This window comes from Barbus barbus, assembly GCF_936440315.1.
Source record: "Barbus barbus genome assembly, chromosome: 30".
Lineage (NCBI taxonomy): Eukaryota > Metazoa > Chordata > Actinopteri > Cypriniformes > Cyprinidae > Barbus > Barbus barbus.
In genome coordinates this window covers 9958650-9978675 of record NC_136758.1, presented here as the reverse complement: position 1 = coordinate 9978675, position 20026 = coordinate 9958650, and the positions used below count along the sequence as shown (strand labels likewise).

General features: G+C 37.4%; 1 protein-coding gene across 1 annotated transcript in view; it reads right to left on the bottom strand.

Annotated features, from left to right (window-relative positions):
* Positions 1-19128, bottom strand: part of LOC306850866 (sodium/potassium/calcium exchanger 4-like) — a 34771-nt gene extending 15643 nt beyond the window's left edge. Inside the window, exons 1-7 of the mRNA XM_079386805.1 lie at positions 18757-19128; positions 13102-13212; positions 3263-3339; positions 2895-2969; positions 1546-1630; positions 1355-1458; positions 873-947 (exon numbers count right to left, since the gene is read on the bottom strand). Of these exons, the coding sequence (XP_079242931.1) occupies positions 873-947; positions 1355-1458; positions 1546-1630; positions 2895-2969; positions 3263-3339; positions 13102-13212; positions 18757-18913 (684 nt within the window). The 5' untranslated portion in view covers positions 18914-19128. The remainder of the gene's footprint in view (positions 1-872; positions 948-1354; positions 1459-1545; positions 1631-2894; positions 2970-3262; positions 3340-13101; positions 13213-18756) is intronic.
* Positions 19129-20026: the final 898 nt, after the last annotated feature.

The window sequence follows — 20026 nt, the reverse complement described above, 5'->3', positions numbered from 1 at the left end:
GTGAACTGTCCCTTTAAAGGAGCACTGCGTAAGTTCTGAAATTTCTAACAGTTACTGACACCAGTGGCCGTTAGAGGAACTGCAGCCAGTCTCATGCTCGTTTTCGGTGCGCACTAGATAAGGCTTTTTTTTATTGTTTTAAGCTTACGAGGAGTTTCCATGGGTGTCTGGGTTGTGCTGGAGGCTGGTCGCTTCTTTCCGTCCGCAGAGTCCATTTCAAACACTACCGCTAGCGATTGCCGCTGTAGACGAGAACGCGCATGATGTCACATTTTGTGAATTTTCGCGCCAATTCGGACCCGACTCCTCCAGACACAACTGAGCCTACAGGCTGATAGAGGCAACCGTGGTGGACAGTCAAGGTGTCATTCTTCCTATTACATTATGGTTGGCTCATAAATGGACAAATGAAAACTCTCTTAAAGATTTTTTGAAGTAAAAACCTACACATAGCCCCTTTAAGTCTTTTATAAGGGCACAGCAAATACTGCAAACAAATCTTAAACTACAAAACAAAATAAAGCAATAAAGTAATTGATTAATAAAAAAAACATCTGAAGCATTTTAATAATGAAGTGAGGACCTTTTGACTTGGTTGCTGGGGTGTTCTTCGTGGTTACTGGCACATTTAGAAATGCTCTACTCCATAATGGTAGCAACTTCTACAAGCATTACTGACTTTTCTTCATAAACGCTTCTAAACCATTGTTTAAAATCCTCAAAGCTCATGGTACACCTACCTTGAAAGGTTTTTTTTTGTTATTGCTAATTATCAGTTTCTTTGTGGAGAAATGTAATGGGATTTTTACTTCTAGATCCTACTCTATTTTTGCCACTTAGTTAACAAAGCTCAGTAGATTAATGCCACTTACTGCAATAAGGGCAACCACAGATAAAGTGTAGTAGATTGAGTCTCTGAACACGGAAAACTTGGTGAGAAAAACAACCTAGTGGGGAAAAAAGAAGTTCTTTGTAAACAGAAGTCAACAAAAGCAACTATGCTTTGTTAAATTGATCATGTCTACTGTACCCTCAAGTCATGCCATAAGCCACAACAAAAAAGGTTTTATTTCTCAAAATACAAAAATATCACAGCAGTGTGATTTTAAAGGCCTTTCTTGGACCTCATTACAGCAACCAAAGTATTTGCCTGCAAAGCTATATTTAATGTGGTAGAACTTTTACTTTTTTTAATGGAATATTTAAAAATAAACCATTGTTTGAAATGAGAGTAAGAAGGGAAAAAACAATTGAATTTTCACACCGCAATGCTCAGATGAAAACATGAAAAGGTCAAAAGTGGCAGCAGCTCCGAAGGAAGAGAGGTGTATATAGAGCTCAGAGAGATTCTCACCTGCCCCGCAAATATCCCACACACACCGATGATGCACAGGATGTTGAACACGGCTGAGCCCACTATGGTACCCACCCCCACATCTCCATGTGTTATGAACACACCTGCAAAACAAAGCAAGAGTGTCCTGATCCACAGCATCTGTTGACACATGACTAATGCACATACAAGCACCTGTACGTGTGGCTTACCAATTATAGAGGCAAACAGCTCGGGGGCGGAGCTTCCAGCTGCCATGAAGGTCGCTCCTGCTACATCTTCACTTAGGTGCAGTTTCTGATGGATGGGAGGAACATACAAAAAAAAAAAAAAAAAAAAAAAAAAAACACACAGAGGATATGCGGAGGCCATAATTAAAAGGTCTAAATAGACACCAGTGATGTGCAAAACTGTAATTGGGTTGTTTGAATGACTAGCAGCTCTTAAAGGAACAGTTCGATCTAAAATGATTTTAGTCATTACTTTTTCACTAAGAACTGGAAAAGAGCAGCATGAAGATAATGGTTTTATATTTTATTATTTGCGTTTGTAATTTATTCCTGTGATAGCAATGCTACATTTTCAGTATCAATACTCCAGTCTTTAGTGTGACATGATCCTTCAGAAATCTTTGCCAATTTGATGCTGCAGTAAAATTTCAATTTTTGCTGCTCAAATAATATAATCAAATCATCATCAGTTGAAATCAGTTTGTGTAAACTTTTTTTTCAGGAGGATTCTTTTATGAATAAATGAATTTGATGAATGTCAGTCTTTACTCTTTACTATCATTTTTGATTAATTTAATGTGTTTTTTTTTTTAATAAAAGCATTAATTTCTTGCAAAAAAAATAAATAAATAAAATGACTGACTCCAAACATTTGAATGACAGTATATATGCCTTAATGGAGTAAAACACGGTCATTACATTTAAAACATTTGCATAAAATATTGTTAAACCACAAAAATAAAAAAAGTTTTCAAACAATATGAAGTAAACAAATAAATTACAATTGAGAATGTGTAAATAAATTGAGTAATCTATTCCTTTAAGGAATTGGCTGGGTTAAGAGTCATGTTGCCCAGACACTGATCAGGCACATTTTTAGGGATATTTGGACACTAATTGCTGAGTAATTGACAGATATTCGATAAATAAATAAATAAATCAGCAGAATAACTATAACCTGTGATTATGCATAATAAGAACATTGCCCACAGCAGGCGATTTGAAGTCGGACAGTAATTTGTCTTGAAGTTTATTGTAAAAGATGGTGAATTTATTACAAAGACAGTGCGTTGATGGCTAAAGCACAGCAGGCTGCCAGCATGCTAAAACCTTCTCTAAGAAATTGCTTATTAAAAAATATATTAAAACTAAAAAGAAAAACTCAAACCAACCACCCTTACTTACACCTATCTCTAATAGAATTGCATATTAGTATTACAAGATCTAGTATCCAGCATAACAGGAAGGTGTTGGAAATGGGTTTAGAAGAACAGGTCAAAGTGATTCTGGGAACTGGAAGCTCATCGATGCAACAGCAAATTTATTCTCACCTCACAGATCTTCTCTAGAGTGGTCACAAAGTAGTCATCACAGACAATAGCAAGGGCCAGAAACATGTATAGAGCCTGAAAAGGGAAGATAAACAAGAATGAGATGCACAATAATGAGCTTGATGGGCAGAAATAAATTCAAGTTGCTTGTCTAAAAGGTTTTCTGATCAATAAGCAGTTGTTGACAGGGCAGTTTCAGGGCCGTGAACCCAATGGCAAACTCATAACCAGTCATAAATGATGCGGAGAGCTGACAAACTATTTATAATTGTCATAAAATTCTCAGACAAGCACCATTTATCCTGGATCACAAGGTCAACTGGTGAGCAAGGCTAGTCGATTGACGTGTGCACACAAAGTTCTCCTACCGCAAATATGTGTAGAAGTACAGCTCCTTGCGTACGCTGTCTGTTGGTGAATAAATCATCGGGGAACTCGTGGATGGCTGCATTGAATATGAGAAAGAAAGAGTCACTTTGGCGCAAGTTGTCACTTTCCATAAAAATGATCCAGATAATAACCTTATGGTACAGTCCGTAAATCCAGATCCACATGAGATTCCAAGGAACGATTGGAATGTGTGGGCAACAGAATATAAATCATGCCCTAGGGACAAGCGACTTCACAATGCAGGAAAAAACACATTGTACATGTAGTACACATGGTCACCAGTGCATAGGACTACATTATTTCACACACTGACATTAATCACCACTCAATTTAGTTATAGGAAAGAAAATTACTGATGCATGACAGCTTGTAGTCTGTATACAGTAGCCTCAAAGACTAGTCGGAGGTGCATCCAGTAAGGAGCTTTTCTAGAGGGATGTTTCACTCTCTACACCTGTTATCCTGGGCTCTGGGTGAGTTTGAATAGGTTAAAGTAATGTAGATTTGCACAGCCCGTTTCAACACCAGATTCTGGAAAAACAGCATAGTTTTGATGCAACCTTCTCAGGTGACTGTAGCTACACATGAACACAAAATCACTCACAAAAAAAAAATTGTCAGTGCTGCCCCGCAAATTTATCAATAAAATAAAAATTATTTCACAGCTGAAAAGCTACATGATATTTCTCAGTAGCAAGGTTCTTGAGGCAGTTCAACCAGTGGCGGTGTTTATATCCTTACGGTTCATAATATAGTGCATTGCCTTGAGCATCAACAAATGTTTGTACCTTTTGTAATAATTGTCTCATATGTCCATAGTATGAAAAATGGAGGGGGGTGGTTGGTTGATAAATATAGAAAATATGCTGTACTATTCAAACATTAATTATTTATTTACCCTAGCACTGTGAAAAAGCAGAGATCTGTCTCCTGCAGGCTGTGCGCGGCCCGTCAATCTGAATGGAGGCGGGGTGAAGTTACGTTTCGCTGACAGCTTGAGGATCCAATGGCGCAAGTTTTACTGACTAGATCTTTTTAATGCTTATCAATGGTTAAATATTTGTAAAACCCACTGATTTAAAATAATAATAAGGAAATATAATAGAGATGCGAAGTTTGGATAAGTTTTCATGGCACGCCTCAATAGGGTATGGCAACTGCTATACAGAAACGCCGCCCCTGAGTTCAACTTAAAGAGTCGCTATTAGTAGAGACGCTGCTATTTTTGTTTGCTAGGGCAGTAATATTCTATGTTAACAGGGAAGGGGGGCCCACAAATTTATTTTGCGTATGTCACGATAAGAGGTAAATCCAGCCATACATACATATAAAACACACATATCTAAAATATATGTGTGTGTTCTGTGTATATGTATTTTGAAAATATTTACATGTATTTACATGTCTATTTATATTCATATAATTTATATTATAAATATATTTAACAAATTTTTCTGAAATCTATAAATACATGCATGTGTGTGTATTTATATACATAAATATACACAGCACACATCCAAAATAAAAGTTTGTGTTCACATAATATATATTGGGGCCACTTTCCCTATAAAGCTTGTAAATCCTCGTCTACACTTTACATTTTTTATTAAAGTTAAGATAAAAATCAACAACAAACATTTCAGCTATCTGCCTTTATCAGTGTCATTTTTCATAGTTAAAACAAAATAAAATGCTTATTTGAGTCACTTCCCTAACAAGGCACGTGGTCTAAATGCATAAGGTTTAGTACGTACATGTTACTGTTTATATAAACCGTTAAATGTTTATTGCCTTGCTCTGTCTACTTGCATTGTAAATGCTTCACTGTAAACATGAATAGTGATAAGTCCAAAATACTTTTCTGTGATGACTGACATTATGCCATAAATGCTGCTGATAGAGCTTAACTTCATATGGAACCCAAAACATCCCTTTAAATCTGGCCTACAAGGCCTTCTGTTAATGCAATCTCACCAAACATCAAAACCTTCACAAACACATGGCAGGATAGGTCACGTGTCACTACATTCTGTCGTGGCTGCCCTGTTTGTGACCCGGGCAGCCCTGTAGGTCAAATACTCCCCAATGGGACAAAATGCTGCCTGTCAGGGCCGCACTAATAAAGCTTACAACATAAATCAACATCATGCCATAATCTATACAGTCACCTTCCCCTCTAAAGCTAATGAGGTTTTTTGATACTTTCGGTAGGGACTTGCCACCCCCAAGTTTCCATATTCTGCACCCTAGATATAGCCCAGGACCTTTTCTACCCATATTACAGTCCTTCAGAGGAAATACCACTAACGATAGCATCTGCTGTTTAAAAGCATCAAAAACTGCTTAAAATCTTCTACTGCCAACTAATTTTTCAGTCTGAAGAGCTCATTAAAATACTTGTGACACTAATAGCTCTACCCATTAATAAGCGATCTGTTATAAATGACAACAATTGTGGCATAATGTTTTATCATCACAACCACCACCATCATTTCCATCGTTGTTATCTGAAGGGTTGAGAAAAACAAAAGAATCCCAACAGGTTTTATCCATCAAGCGGAAGAGAGTTGTTGGTGCCCTGATCACATTTCCCTTTCCACAGCTCGCCCCTCCCATAACACATGAGAAGGAAGAGAGGACACCCTCAAGGTCGTCTCCTGAGGGAAGCCACAGAGTACATGCAGACATACGGAGTGTCATCCACAGACTACCACGCACTCAGAAACACAATACATATACTGTACACACACTAGTCTCAAAGAAGCCACATGAAGAAACTGCTTGGCATTACGGAAGATCATTGCAATGGGGCAGGAAAAAAAAAAAAAAAAATTTGAACCTGAAGGATTTTTTGCTAAAAAAAAGTGGTCTATGACCACACTGCCTGTGGTAGTTGCCAGGTATTTCTAAGCAGTTTCTAGGAAATTCTGAGTGGATTTATAGGAGGTGCCAATCAAAGAGTCTTTCAACAAGTCTTTTGTTCTCCTTCCTAGATATGGCGCAGTTCCCGCTCTCGTTCAGCGCAAAAAACTAAGTATTTCTGATAATTTAATAAAACAAAACAAACAAACAAAAAAACAAGTCAGTCATGACATTCCAAAACTGACATGAGGCTGAGTAAATAAGAGATTTTTAATGAATGGCTCACTCATTTCATTCCAATCACATTAGTCTATCGTTTATCTTTAAAACATATTTTATTCATTTTTTTTATCATTCTCAGATCATTTTTGTCCATTCATTTACATGCATGCACTTTGCAAATGCTTTTATCCAAAGCGACTTACATTGCTTTCAAGGTATACTTTTTCAGTTAATGAATTCCTTGGGAATTGAACCCATGACTTTGGGGTTGCTAGTACCATACTATATTCCTTAACCAAAACTTTCATACATCACAGAGTACAAAAAGACACTATAAAAATTACTTCATATGGATAGAGAAGTTCAATACAAGTCTTGTGAAGCACAATTATTTTATATGATAAACAAATTGAATTTAGTCTTTTATTTATATATAAACATTAATAAACATGCATACATAAAGCTCATCAAATACCGTACACATGGAAGTGTAACCATGTTTGTTAGACACAGGAGAACAAATGAGATTTACAGAAAACAAACATGAGCAAATATGATTAAATATTGGCCGATATGAAACCATTTTCCAGAGATGCTGCTTCTGCAGGACAGTACTTCATATTCAGCAGGACCTGCTGTGTGTTGACACTGGAGGTTGTTTTCCTCCAGGTTGATGCACTTGTGCAAAACATCACAATCTCTTGCAGGTAAATCCATTAAAGTCCTATAAGGAGCTCCAGCTCACTGCATCAATTATTAATGATGGTACCATTGAAAACAAACTCTCTCTGTCTCTGTGGGCATCATGACAGTACCTCCAGGTGGAGGCTTAGTCGAGGTCTCCAAACAAACGGTGAACAACATGCAAGCATGTATATACACAAGTATGTGCTTTGGGTTTGTATCTGCTGTATGAACAGCATATCGTCTTGGCTACTGTGGACAAGAATCTCAGGTAGAGTGAGACAGTATGTGCTTTGTCTCCTGTCATCTGATGACCTTATCCATCAGTGTCTGTCCTGATGTGAACACACATGGCAGGATCAGTGCCTCACAGTTGGACATACTGAGCTGAGCTAGATGTGTGTGTGTGTCAGTGTAGCTTGTTATGGTGTGCACACCAAGTGAAGTGAATATGCGCATCACGTTACTCGCTCCTGATTACTCACGGGATGTTTTTCGCATCACTTGCACAAATAAAAACATAATGCTCTCCATTTTCTGATTCAACCAGACATGTCAAATCAGATGTGTTAATAAGCTCTTCGCTCGAGTTGAAATTTTTCAACTTGTGTGGAAGATATGATTGAGGCAAACTTTGCACTTTCGAGGCAATCGCATTGCCCAATTCGTGTCATTTGCACCGTCTGGCAAGAATTTGCGTCTATTTGCTTCAATGCATTGAATTATTTGCGTAACTGGACTACATACAAGTCAATTAGCTTTTGGTGTGCACACATCTTTAGTTAAAAATAAAAATAAAAAAAGTATGTGGGTGTGTTCGGAATTGCATAATGCATACTATGTTTTGTAAAATTTACATCCTTAGGGTTCATAATATAGTGCATTGCCTTCTTGAGCATGAACCAAGGAATGTTTGTACATTTGGTAATAATTGTGTCTCCGATGTCCACAATATGGAAAAATGGATCAACATCACACAGCCACATTTGGGAAGAGCTCAAAGTGCAGAAGATGCTGGAAAACCATAGATTGTGCGACAGGCTCAATTAAAAATGCAAATTCACACAGTGCCAGTAGGTGGCGATTATAAGAAAGCAAAAAAGCCCTGGTTACTGCAGTGTTGTGCACCGTTTTTGACACCTGCTTGTCATGGAAAAGGAAGTCAAAGGGTGTTTAGATATTTTCTAACAGCCATTTGGATTTTTATTGGCTATGGTGTCTATCAGACAAACAACACCAAATACAAGGTTTAGGCCTGTTTACTATATTAGAGTCAAAACCAATGGACGACAATGTAATGACAATGTAAATAAAAAAAATAATTAAATCCAAAGACCCATTTCATGTTCAACTCTGGGTCAAGTCTGTGGCTTTTACCAATAAATACAAAATAGAGCATAGCATAAGACTGATTTCCCGCTTGATTTGCGAGCAGAATTACACTAGTCAAGGCACTGTAAGGTTTTAAATGTCAATAAATAGTTACAAGTCTTTTATGGAATAAACTGTATAGTTCATATACAGCAGCAGTATGGAAAGAGCACTGTTAATATTGGATGAAATACAATGCCGCCTCCAGCTCCATCTCTATGTGACAAGCCTCCCTCTGTAACAGTATTATGTTTTCTTTATGAGATATGCTACATAACTGTAAAGCTGTTGAATAGTGTATTAACCTATTTGTTAGTGCCTGAGCTTGCAGTTATGTCACATCTTAAAAGTGCACACACAGCGCCCACAATCACATTCCTTTTTTTCCCTTACGAACGGGTCAATCAATCTGTTCCAGTCTGTAAAAAATGCAAGTTCTTAAAATAACCCCTCTTCAGGCACAGGAGCATTCTGCTTATTCAAATTTCAGTCAACAAGCTGGCATCCAACCCAGACTGTCTGAGCGCTCTCTCTCTTTCAGATTACTTATTGATTTGAGCAGCTTCTGAGGAGCACAAACATAATGGAGGCCGCTCTCATCAAAGCACCTGCTTGTTTGCCTATGTGAATGCCTGTTCAGCAAGATTTCTGTTACAAAACCTGCAAAATATATTTTCTTTAGAGCTAAACAATTAATTTTGCATGCTAACTGAATTGTGCCATTTGAGCATTTTCATTAGTTGTTTCATGTCATTCCTGACCTGAAGAGATTGGAGTGATGCCCTCATCACATTAAATTAAATCAACTCATTTCACACCACATGACAATGAAGGAACATCTTATTTAGCAAAAACAGAACTGATGACAACCTCCACAACAGTCTCAGCTTCAGAAAGTACGTTCATGAACCCGTTAGGGACCATCTGATGCATACTGCATACAAAAAAATGACAGGATCTGGGAAGCTCCAATTTGATTGGTTGACTGCTATGCAACTTCCAGGAGTCAGTGTGCACTTGAATTTACAATCCGTCTGCTAGGAAGGAGTGTTTACAAGTTCCCCAGGCTGCTGAGGGATTTAGAGGAAGAACCAATTGCTATATTCGCCAGTGTGTACAAGGTGAATGCCAAAACAAAATCTTTAAAAGAAATGTGAGAGGCAATTAGCAGCAAGTAAACATGTTATTCTATGGTTAGGACCGTTTACAGAAATAACTGCTACTTATTACTTTTAAATGGATGACATTTCTCACCACAAAGCTGAAAAACATTTTAAACAAATTGCTTAAGTGTTTGTGTAAGCTTTCACAGAGATTGCTGTATCTTGAATGCGCCACCACTTTGCACATTGGCTGATTATTATAGCATCATCGATTTCACATTTACCTGCCTCTAAACAGCACATAAAACAAGAAACTCTGCTTGGTTGCTTTTTAATGTCGATCAGATGGGCTTTCTATCTCTCTAAGTGGCTTATTATTGGTCAGACTCAGAACAATCCATATTGTGGCAAATTTCAAATGTTTTACTCTGCAATACAATCTATAGTATAATTTACTGATGCTGCTTTGCACAACACTTCGATTTACTAACAATCTGATGGCAAATGCTATACCTCTCAAGAGAAGCAGCATCAATGAACTCATTACTCACCTTCATTCTGTTAGAGCTATAGTTACAGTATGTGTGGGCACTGTGATGTCTATATCAAGGGATGAACAATGGTTTAAGAAAAACATAAGATGCTGCTGGACTGTTGCTCTGATGCATTTTGGAAATAAGCCACAGAAGATGTGCACTTGGATGGGTTAAATTCAGAGCACAAATTCCGAGTGAGGGTCACATCACGGCACTTCATAAGGAATAATTGATGACAGGATGTTGAATTATTAGAAAAATAAGGCACAGCCGAGGTGGTGATGCAGCCACGATGCGAAGTGGGTGTTCATTATTTTTCTAATAATTCAAATGGACCGAAGTCAATTATTCCGCTTATACTACGGTTGCAACACCTCGATCAGATTATATTTTTCAAGACATTCTTCCGGTTTTTATACTTAAAATCACTATTGTGAATAGGATTATTTCTTCCGCATCTCATCCAACGCCTCCGTTGCTAATTCTGAAACGTCATTTTAAACCAAGTAACGGAGGCTTGAGCCGTTGATAGCAGACTAATGCAGTTAATAACTAAGTTATGAGAGAGAGGAATTAACGTTACCTCTGTGAGTCTGTGCATCTCTCAATAGTGTTCGGCAGCAATGTCTCAAGTTATAGTGAAACTTTAAGTTCATGTTCTTCACGAACAGCGCCGTTGTTGTTACTTCGCTTGTGAGAAGTCATGTAGTTTTTAAGTTGTTAAACTATGCTACTGATAAAATCGTCAGAGTAGCGCTAACAACATTAGCGCTTATGTTACAGAAAGACCCAAGTGTGATTAAATTGTGAGCAACGTTTTAGTATGTGATCACTATGGTTTTATTACGTGAGCACTATTGGTTTATCTGTTGGTTTGATTTGTATTGAATATTTATGAGTTTTAAAATAGTAGAATCCATGAAGAACTTTTAGTTCTTAATACTCAAAACATTTGGTAACACTTTATTTAAGGGTCTCTTAACTAGTTGCTTATTAGCATGTATATTACTAGAATATTAGGCATTTATTAGTATTAAGCACATATTAATGCCTTATTCTACATGACCTTATTCTACCCAATACTTAAACTTAACTACCTTACTAACTATTAATAAGCAGCAAATTAAGAATTTATTAAAGGAAAAGTCATAGTCAATAGTGAATAAGTGTTCCCTACTCTAAAGTGTTACCAAGCATTTTATTTTCTATGTTCTCGGGCCATCCCATAAGAAGGAAGCTGATAACGTGGTAGCTGAATTATTCAAGTTAAGCTATATTTAGCTTCATAAGCAGTTGTCATGCAAGGCGCTATTTTGCTATTATTTTAATACATTTGACGACACCAAGATGATGTGCTGCCACTGTACTGCTCCATCTCTGATTATAATGGTCTCAAGGGTAGCTTTGTAAGGCGGAGTTTTGAGAAAAAAAAAAATTCTGAATGAATTTTAGAACTGCTAACAACTTTAATTCCTAAAAATAATAAATAACATTATAACAGCGAGAAAGAAGTGTTCTCTGCAAACTCTCACACGCAGCTGGACGTAAATGCATGAGCGAATGTTTCACAATTGTGACAGTCGACGTGACCTCCACCTGGCCTTCAGCTCGGAGGGTTGCTGACTGAGATGGATAGAGCTCATCTTTCTTCTCCCTTCTCGCTCATGTAGCTGGCAAAGACCTCAGATCACCGCTCGCTCACATTCTGGCTGCGAGCAGCAAGGCTAAGATTCACGATGTCAGTGCTTGACGAAGGAGCGTGGTGTACCGCTGAGCAAATCTGCCTGAAAGCGGTGCTATTCCACACTCCCTGAAACACTGAAACATTCATTATGGGTAGCGAGCAAATTGAAAGGGCAGATTCCTTCAGCCCACAATGACAAACTTCCTCAGCTCACGACTCTAATAGAGACACAACCCCTGAAACGTTCCTTAATCTCACATCGCAGCGCAAACAGGGTCACGTGCACCAAACTGCGGCGTTGGGCAAATAAGAGCCGCTTAATAAGAAAGCCCTTGGGCACTGAGATGCCAGGACTCCCAAGACACATCCAAAGATCTGGTCTCATCTTCCCAGCATCACAGGGATGTTGAGGGGTCAATGTCTAAAAATAGCCTTCCTGCTTCCATTTATAGAACGCACAAGGCAAAGCCACAGATCCATTTCTCTCATAATCACAAATCTTCCCTTACAATTCTTTTGTCTTTCCACAAAGCTGCCCAGAGCGATAGCGATTTCCAGTCAGAGCCGCTTAATTTACTGTTGGAACAATTCATTTCAATAAGCTGGCAGGACCGGGCTCTATTCCATTGACGTTTTCATGCATATATTACATTTCGTTCAAGATTGATGTCTTTATCAGCATTGCCTTGTCAATATCAGTGACAACAGACAAAAGGGAATGATTTTGTGAAGCAAGTCACATTTCCCAAAGTGTGGACCAATAGACACACACAAATCAAAGACACTGAAATTATAGTATATGGGATCAATTTGAATACTAAATAGAAAAACTTTTAAATCAATGACACTCTTAAATGGAACAGATTCCAAAAGCAAACGGTAGGTTTTCTGTGTGCAGTCTTAGCAGACCATCTGTTTTGAGTGAGTAGTGAATATTGAGCTTAATCTGCACTAAACTTAATATTCAGCCATATATCAAAATGCAGAAACATCACAAATCATTAGATAAGCTGCTTGAAAACAATTAGGCCTGTGACAAACATTTCTGTATGTTTCTTAAACTTAAATGTGAATGCTGAAAGAATGCGATTTGTGTTATGAATGTTATTTATCGATAGATACGATAGATAGATAAGACAGATAGATAAACCTTGAGAGATCTTACAATAGTAACAAACCATGTTGGAGGTTTTTCAATACATTTTCCTGCCTGGGGTACCTTTTTCTTTTCTTTTTTTTTTTTACATTTGGTAAGCCCTGCATTGATGTCTTTTCTTAGTATGAAGTTGAAGACAAGTGATCACTCAAATCTGGAAGAGGCATTAATCATTATGAAGTGATGATGTATGAATTACCTGGTTCTGTGCAGTTCTTTTCTGTCTCATTGTCGCCCGCTACTGCCATAAGCCTTCGGCCCAGGTGATCTCTGGGAACAGCAAACCCCTCCTGAAACACCAGCCCATGACCTGTTAATGAAGATACACACACATTAAGTTTACAAAATCCGCTTACACAGATCCATTGATATCCAGCACAGATTTGCAGAAAATTACTGTCATTTAGCAAATAAATAATTTACGGACAATTTCATACAAAATCCCAACAATTTAATACATAATCTTATGTTACACCTCAAATGACAAGGGAATTTATAGTAATAAGCCGGTTTTTGGACTCATTTTCTCAAATGGCTGCGGTGTGCAGAGTTTGTGCATCTTATATGGACTACACCCACCTGGACCTATTATATAAAATTAAAAATATATAAATATAGCACTTAATATAACTCCACGAATGAGTTCAAAAGTCAAATTTTGTTTTAATAGAACCTCACAAATACCCTACTGTTTAAAATAGTTTTAGGAGTTTAGCATGTCACCTTGCATTACATTTCTTGTCAACTACGCAAATACTCAAAGAATAGTTAATAAATTTGAGATTAGCTAAATTACTTGTCGGTCAGGCTTGGGGTTAGTGTGTGATACCGTGGCCTTGATCTGCCTGGCTTTCCGTTTTAATCACTGTTCTTCCGTGATGTGCATTGTATCATGGTTAACAGCACCACGGGGGTTATTTATTTTGAGAGAATCGTAGAAAGAAAGTGGTGTGAAGATTCAACCTTGCATGCTGTCCTAACAGCCAGAGCTTGAATTAGGATTTTATGCCTCATATTTCGCCTACATTTCTATGCTTCGGCAGTCGATTTCAGCACATCATTTTTCCATGAGAATATGGAGTGTGGTCCAAAAAACAGGATAATCACATTTATCTCTTTTTCTGAAACTATGGCACATTTTTAGTGGCACATATTTATTGGACAGTTGGTATTACAGCTGTTATTCTTTGAACACATTGGGTTTATTCAAATTATTTATTTAAACAAAGAAACATGCAAATTCTGACAAAAATAAAATGATGTTGCCTTTTTCTGTACAACATGAAACCAATTAACTATAACTAGGTAGCTGTAGTCATCAATCAGTTCTATCTTTAAGGATTTGCATTACGGTCAACTCTGAAGACTTGAAACACTACTAAATACTAAAGCACTGTGACAGTTTTTTCCAGAAAACATTATTTTAGCTGAATTTTGAGCTCTTCACATTAAGATTACATTGCAAAAGACAAGGGTGCACTAAATACTACAAAACAATAAACGGACATTAAATCTGATGCCTACAATGTTTTTACTTTACATTTTTTTAATGACTCTGTCCAAAACTGACTCAGACTTTAATCAGTCAGTGACTCCCTAACTGAGTAAAATGGTTTGATGAGTGGTTGAATTAGTGGTACTTGACTGGTTAAATTTGACACATCCAGCTCAGATGTTAGTGTGTGAAATAGGTTGTTTTTGAAATGTCAAAATTTTCTATCCCAGTTTAATATGCAATTGGCTAGCCATACATATATCCCCTAAAATAGCATAAAAAGTATTGAACTTGCAAAAAAGGCTATCAAAAATAATATCTACACATTTATTTCTGTTAAAAATATACTGTAGCCTAGACCAGTTACCTTGATTTTTTTTACTCAAAGAATAATTTTTGGAATTAAAGAAACAACACTTAACTTTCAAACAACTCCCTTCCTTAGTCCCCACTTATTTGATGAAAAATAGTGTTATAAAACAAGATAAGGGTGATCATTTTAATTTTCAGGTGAGCTATTCTTTTAAATGCACACAATTCCCTACAGTACGAGTAGCTAGACAGAGTGAAAAATTCCACAAACTGAAAACTACTGCAGCAAAACCTGTCAAAAATATTCCAACTGCTCCTAAACCAAGAACAGAATGACCCACTTACAGCTTATGAGAGGCAGAAAAAAAAAAGAGCAGTGAAGTTGTGTAACGAAGTGTCACAGGAGGAGGACAGAATAAGGAACTCAACAGCAATAAAAAGTTCATTAAGCAGCATTTTCAGCCTGCACTAACTTCCCTATAGTTATCGATGGAGGATAATGAGAAGGTGCAGAAGAACAGGAATGAGATTTGGGAAGCTGGCCCATATTAGGTGTGATGTTCTGTAATCACAACAGGAGTGCACACCAGATGGACTCCTGACAGGCTTATCAGATATGCCAGCATCCGTAGTGCCATTAAGCAGAAAGCACATATTCAGCATCCTCATCATTACAATATCATGTGCAGGTAATCCCTTAAACCGCTTGTAATTTTGGCGTAATTAAACTCAACCGCACCCACTAGTATCGCTCAGCCAAGCAGGTTGTACACTTTGTAGACTTAAGAGTAATGGAAAAGCGTGATGCAAAATCCCCTGTAATGAGATGTCATTTGTGTCTGAGATGTGCTTGTACCACAGGAACTTGGTCTGTGCTCTGTTTATAACCACCTAGGCTCAATGGGTGTTCATTTCAGATGGAAACTGCAGTCAACTGTACGAGTAGGTAATTCATACAATTGACTGTAGTTTCCAGCTGAAAATTAATTTTCCATGCAGCACTAGGTTATGACCTCAAACACTTTTACAATAATGCATGATTTGTAAATTTATACATTTTGATGTTTGCATCACATAAACAGCTCTATATGTTTGGCTTTTCTGACTTTGTAAACTTGCTCAGTAGCTCACCTGGTAGAGCATTGCATTTGCAAACAGAGCTCAAGAAAAATGCTAAAATGGCACGGTTACTTCAGCAAATGCATTTTTATTCTAAGTTTGCTTTTGTTACCGCTATTCGTTAGGTTTAGGGTAGGGTTTAGAGAAGAAATGTTATTTTCAAATGTGACAAAATTAACTTTTAAAGGGATCATGAACCGAGATATCAAAATTCTCTTGATCTTTTGACATATAAGAGGTTGTTGTACTATAAAAATATCAAAGACAACTTCACTTCATTTTACCAAGGGTTTGTTTACAAACAAAGCATAATTCAATGTAGGTTGAAATATGATTTTCAGAAAGACTAAAACTAAATAATGCTGTGCAGACTATATTGGATCTGACAGTAATGTCGCACCACACAAGTATGAGTACCTTTTTTATATTATGTGGTCACTATTGCTTTGTCTCTCATTACAGATCATTTGATATGTACATTTTTGCGTTTTTAACCTAAATCACAGCAGTGTCCATCCATGAAGGATGTAGGCAGTGAAACATACACAACTGTTTAGCCAATCACAACAGTGGGTGTTTACTTCTGAGTCTACAATCTGCCACGCTTATTCAAAAAGAGTGTTTTGATGAAGGGGTCAAAACATGACAGAAAATAGCCTTTTACTTCTAAATTATGATTTTTTTAATGTAAAAATCTTGACAACATTATAAGTGGACCTCAGAGAATAGTACAAAATAATAAAAGCATTTCTTTAATGCAATTAACTGGAAATCTCACTTTGAAATTGTTGCGAAACATGCAAGAAGCAGTGTAATATTTTTCAGAAATGTCACCACAGGCACTTTTTTTTTTCAGTGCGCTCCTATAAGGTTGGTCTATAAGGTATAGTTTGGATACTGTGTTGTCTGTGTGGCTCTTCACCTGGCACTGATTCCATTTCCTGTATCCTCTAGGACGTTTTTCATCTCCATACTTAAATTACACATGAGAATGAGATTGTTACCCTCCATCTTACAGATGTGATTTTTTAATCCAACTCGTAAAACTGCCTTCCCTTAAATCTCAATTCACCTTCCTTTCACAGAACTCTTGTGGAGAGATAAAAAAAGAAAACATCAGACCCTTTGGATATCAGACTGTCTGCCGGCTAATGATCAGCGGGGGTCTCAGAGCTCTGCACATAACTCCAGTTTTATTTTTAAAGATTTGTTGTTGTTCCAAACCTGTATGACCTTATTTCTTCCATGGAACAGAGACGTTAACTAAATATTTAAGATGCAAACCTCCACACACTTTTGAAGTGAGCTGGGGAGCAGTAGTATCGACTGGAAATGTTTTATTTTTTGACAGTCTATTTCACTCAGATGTACATCATGATACAGAAGAAATTATCTGTTGCTTCTTTCATTTCATCTCAACTGTAAGAGCTAAAGCTACCAAGAAAGTTTTTCCTGTAGTAAAACTATACACTGTAAAAACAGATTTTTCCAATTATTGGATTGATTGTTTTGGATGTTTCACACGAAAAATTACTTCAGTCTTTCTATGTTCAGTGTGTTACTTGTTTCTTTGCAATTAATTGAGAAATTTACTTATAATTTCTGAGTGAAAACTGTTTCTAAACCAATTATAATTTTTTTTAACATTCAAGTAAATTTTCACAGTTGTTAGAACATAAGTGTCAGAAAATGTCAAAATGGTCTCAGCCTCGGATGTCACACCCACAGACCATTTACTTAACGTCTGATGCATATGGCACACAAAACTGAAAACACTTCAGGAGTTTCAAAGTCGCCCTCTTCCACAGGATTTCCTTGAGTGTGCGTCACATTCTTTAACAGTGCACCTGGAAACAAAGCTATCATGATGCCAAACCCTCATGGAAGAAAGCTGTCATGTGACAATCAATGCTTATCAGGAACAAGTAGATGCTGGATTTTCAAAAGGTATGTGAAGTTCATGGCATACTCTCATTAAAATACATCCAAGAGTTTGACATGCCTATCTGTTACTGTACAGACGTCAACTTTACATTTTCACACCCTTAAACATGACACTAAACAAAACAAACTGTGTTTGCTTAACTTCAGTCAGAAGGCAGTCCTTGGCCAATGAAAGCTGCTATAGAGTCCAGAACTTCTGCCATCAGTCTGAAGGTTTGTCTATGGTTTGTCTACTAATAATGCTAACATGGCAATTTAGTACATTCTACTGTAAAATATATTCTTAATACACACCTTCATACCTAAAAATGTACTTCAAGATCAAGTTGGTTATTCACTGAATACAGAAAATTAATATTAACATTCAGTTTATAGTAATCAAATCACAGGTCTTGATATGCCTGTGGCTTTATTGACTCCGCCCTTCAGATATTGACACGCCCATCTAAACGTTTGACTCCGCCCATGTGGGCTCGATTTAAAAACTCAGACAGACCGCTTGAAATAGGCAGCTAACGTTAACCGTCGAATACAATGAAACGGTCCATTCAATTTTTATCGTACCGTTACACAAACTCAATCAGGGACTGTCTGTGACATAAAACCATAGCTTGAAATCATCGTCGTATTTGTTTGTTTCATTGCTGACATATAAGACGGATTTAAATACTGTACAACGTGTAACCATGCCAACCGCCACATCTCCCCACAAAATAGCCCAAATAATAATATCGGACGTTGTAAAGATGCTGTCAGCCCTTCTTGTGCATGTATTCAAGTAAATCCCGAGAAAAGGGATGTTCTCCCCACTCACAGCAGCCTCTATTCACACTACAGTAAATAATTCAACGTCTGGCGTCCCAAAAAAGGACAAGTATGTACTGCTGCCTTGTCGGCGCATTATTAATAAAATATACGATAACGATACACAGAAGTAGAGACGTGTAGCCCCAACAATACATACAGGGAGAGTCACTCACTCACCTGTTTTTGTGAGCAACGCAGACATACACCACGCCAAGAACAGGACGCTGCAGATGAAGCACACCTGCACGAACAGCATCTCTCTCCTTTTGCGAACTTTAAACATTTTGGTAATGATGCTCTTTTTAGATAAACTGCAGCTCTGCTCCAGCTCCATGGTCGTCTGCGGCTGGGTGGATTTCAGTGTGATTGAAGCCACACAGATGGCCGGGACCGCAGGAAATCAGGCTCGGGATGAGGTCTTCCTCATGTCCAGCGCGCCGATCCCGTCTGTGAGAGAGAGAGAGAGAGCGAGAGAGAGAGAGCTTCAGTCCCAGGTGCCTCCTCCACGCGCTCGTGCTGATGTTGTATTATTAAAGCAGCCCGCGTGTCCTGTTGCGAGAAAAAAATGCTAATTATATTCAGCTGAAATTAATTAAACATATTTTGGACGGTGTGCAGTCGGGCTTCACAGTTGTCTGGTGATAATAAGACTAAAACCCACATTCTCTTTGATATAAGAGCTACAGGGTGAGCTAGGTGTCCTGGTATTTCATGAAATATATTAGCAGCCCTGCCAGTAAACGTCTTTAGGATCCATGCCTCTCAAGTTGAGGTTTCAACTCCCTCTCATGCAGCTGCTGTGACTTCTACATGTGATGAGAGTGTTACGCGCGTTCACGTGACACTGTTGACGTATGCATACTGAGCCTACTACACTCACTAGACTAGACTACTATAATCCTTGGAAAAGCATGACTTTTACTACCATATAAATAAATAGGGTAGGCTATTCTTAATAAAGCCACTGTAAAATACTGCACATCACAGTAATGCTATCAATAGTAAATTCAGAAATGATCATTTTATCATGTGGATCATATTTTCTTTTCATTTAAGTAGGGGTTTAATTATATTCTTTTGATTTAGGCCAGTAAGAATGAATGCTTTTAATACTTTTATTAAGCAAGGATGTATTAAAGTGACAGTAAATGCATAAATAATGTAACAAAAGCTGTTCTTTTGAACTTTCTATTCATCAAATAATCCTGAAGTTTCCACAAAAAAAAAAAAAAAAGCTGCTTGACTGTTTAGAACAATAATAATGTTTCTTGAGCAAATCAGCATTACAATGATTTCTGAAAGATCATGTGACATTGAAGACTGGAGTAATGCTGAAATTCAGCTTTGCTATCAAAGTAAATAATATATATTTTTAAATATATTAAAATGGACAGTTATAGTTATACCCAAGTTTGAGATTTTCATGGATGTTTATAGCTCAATAATA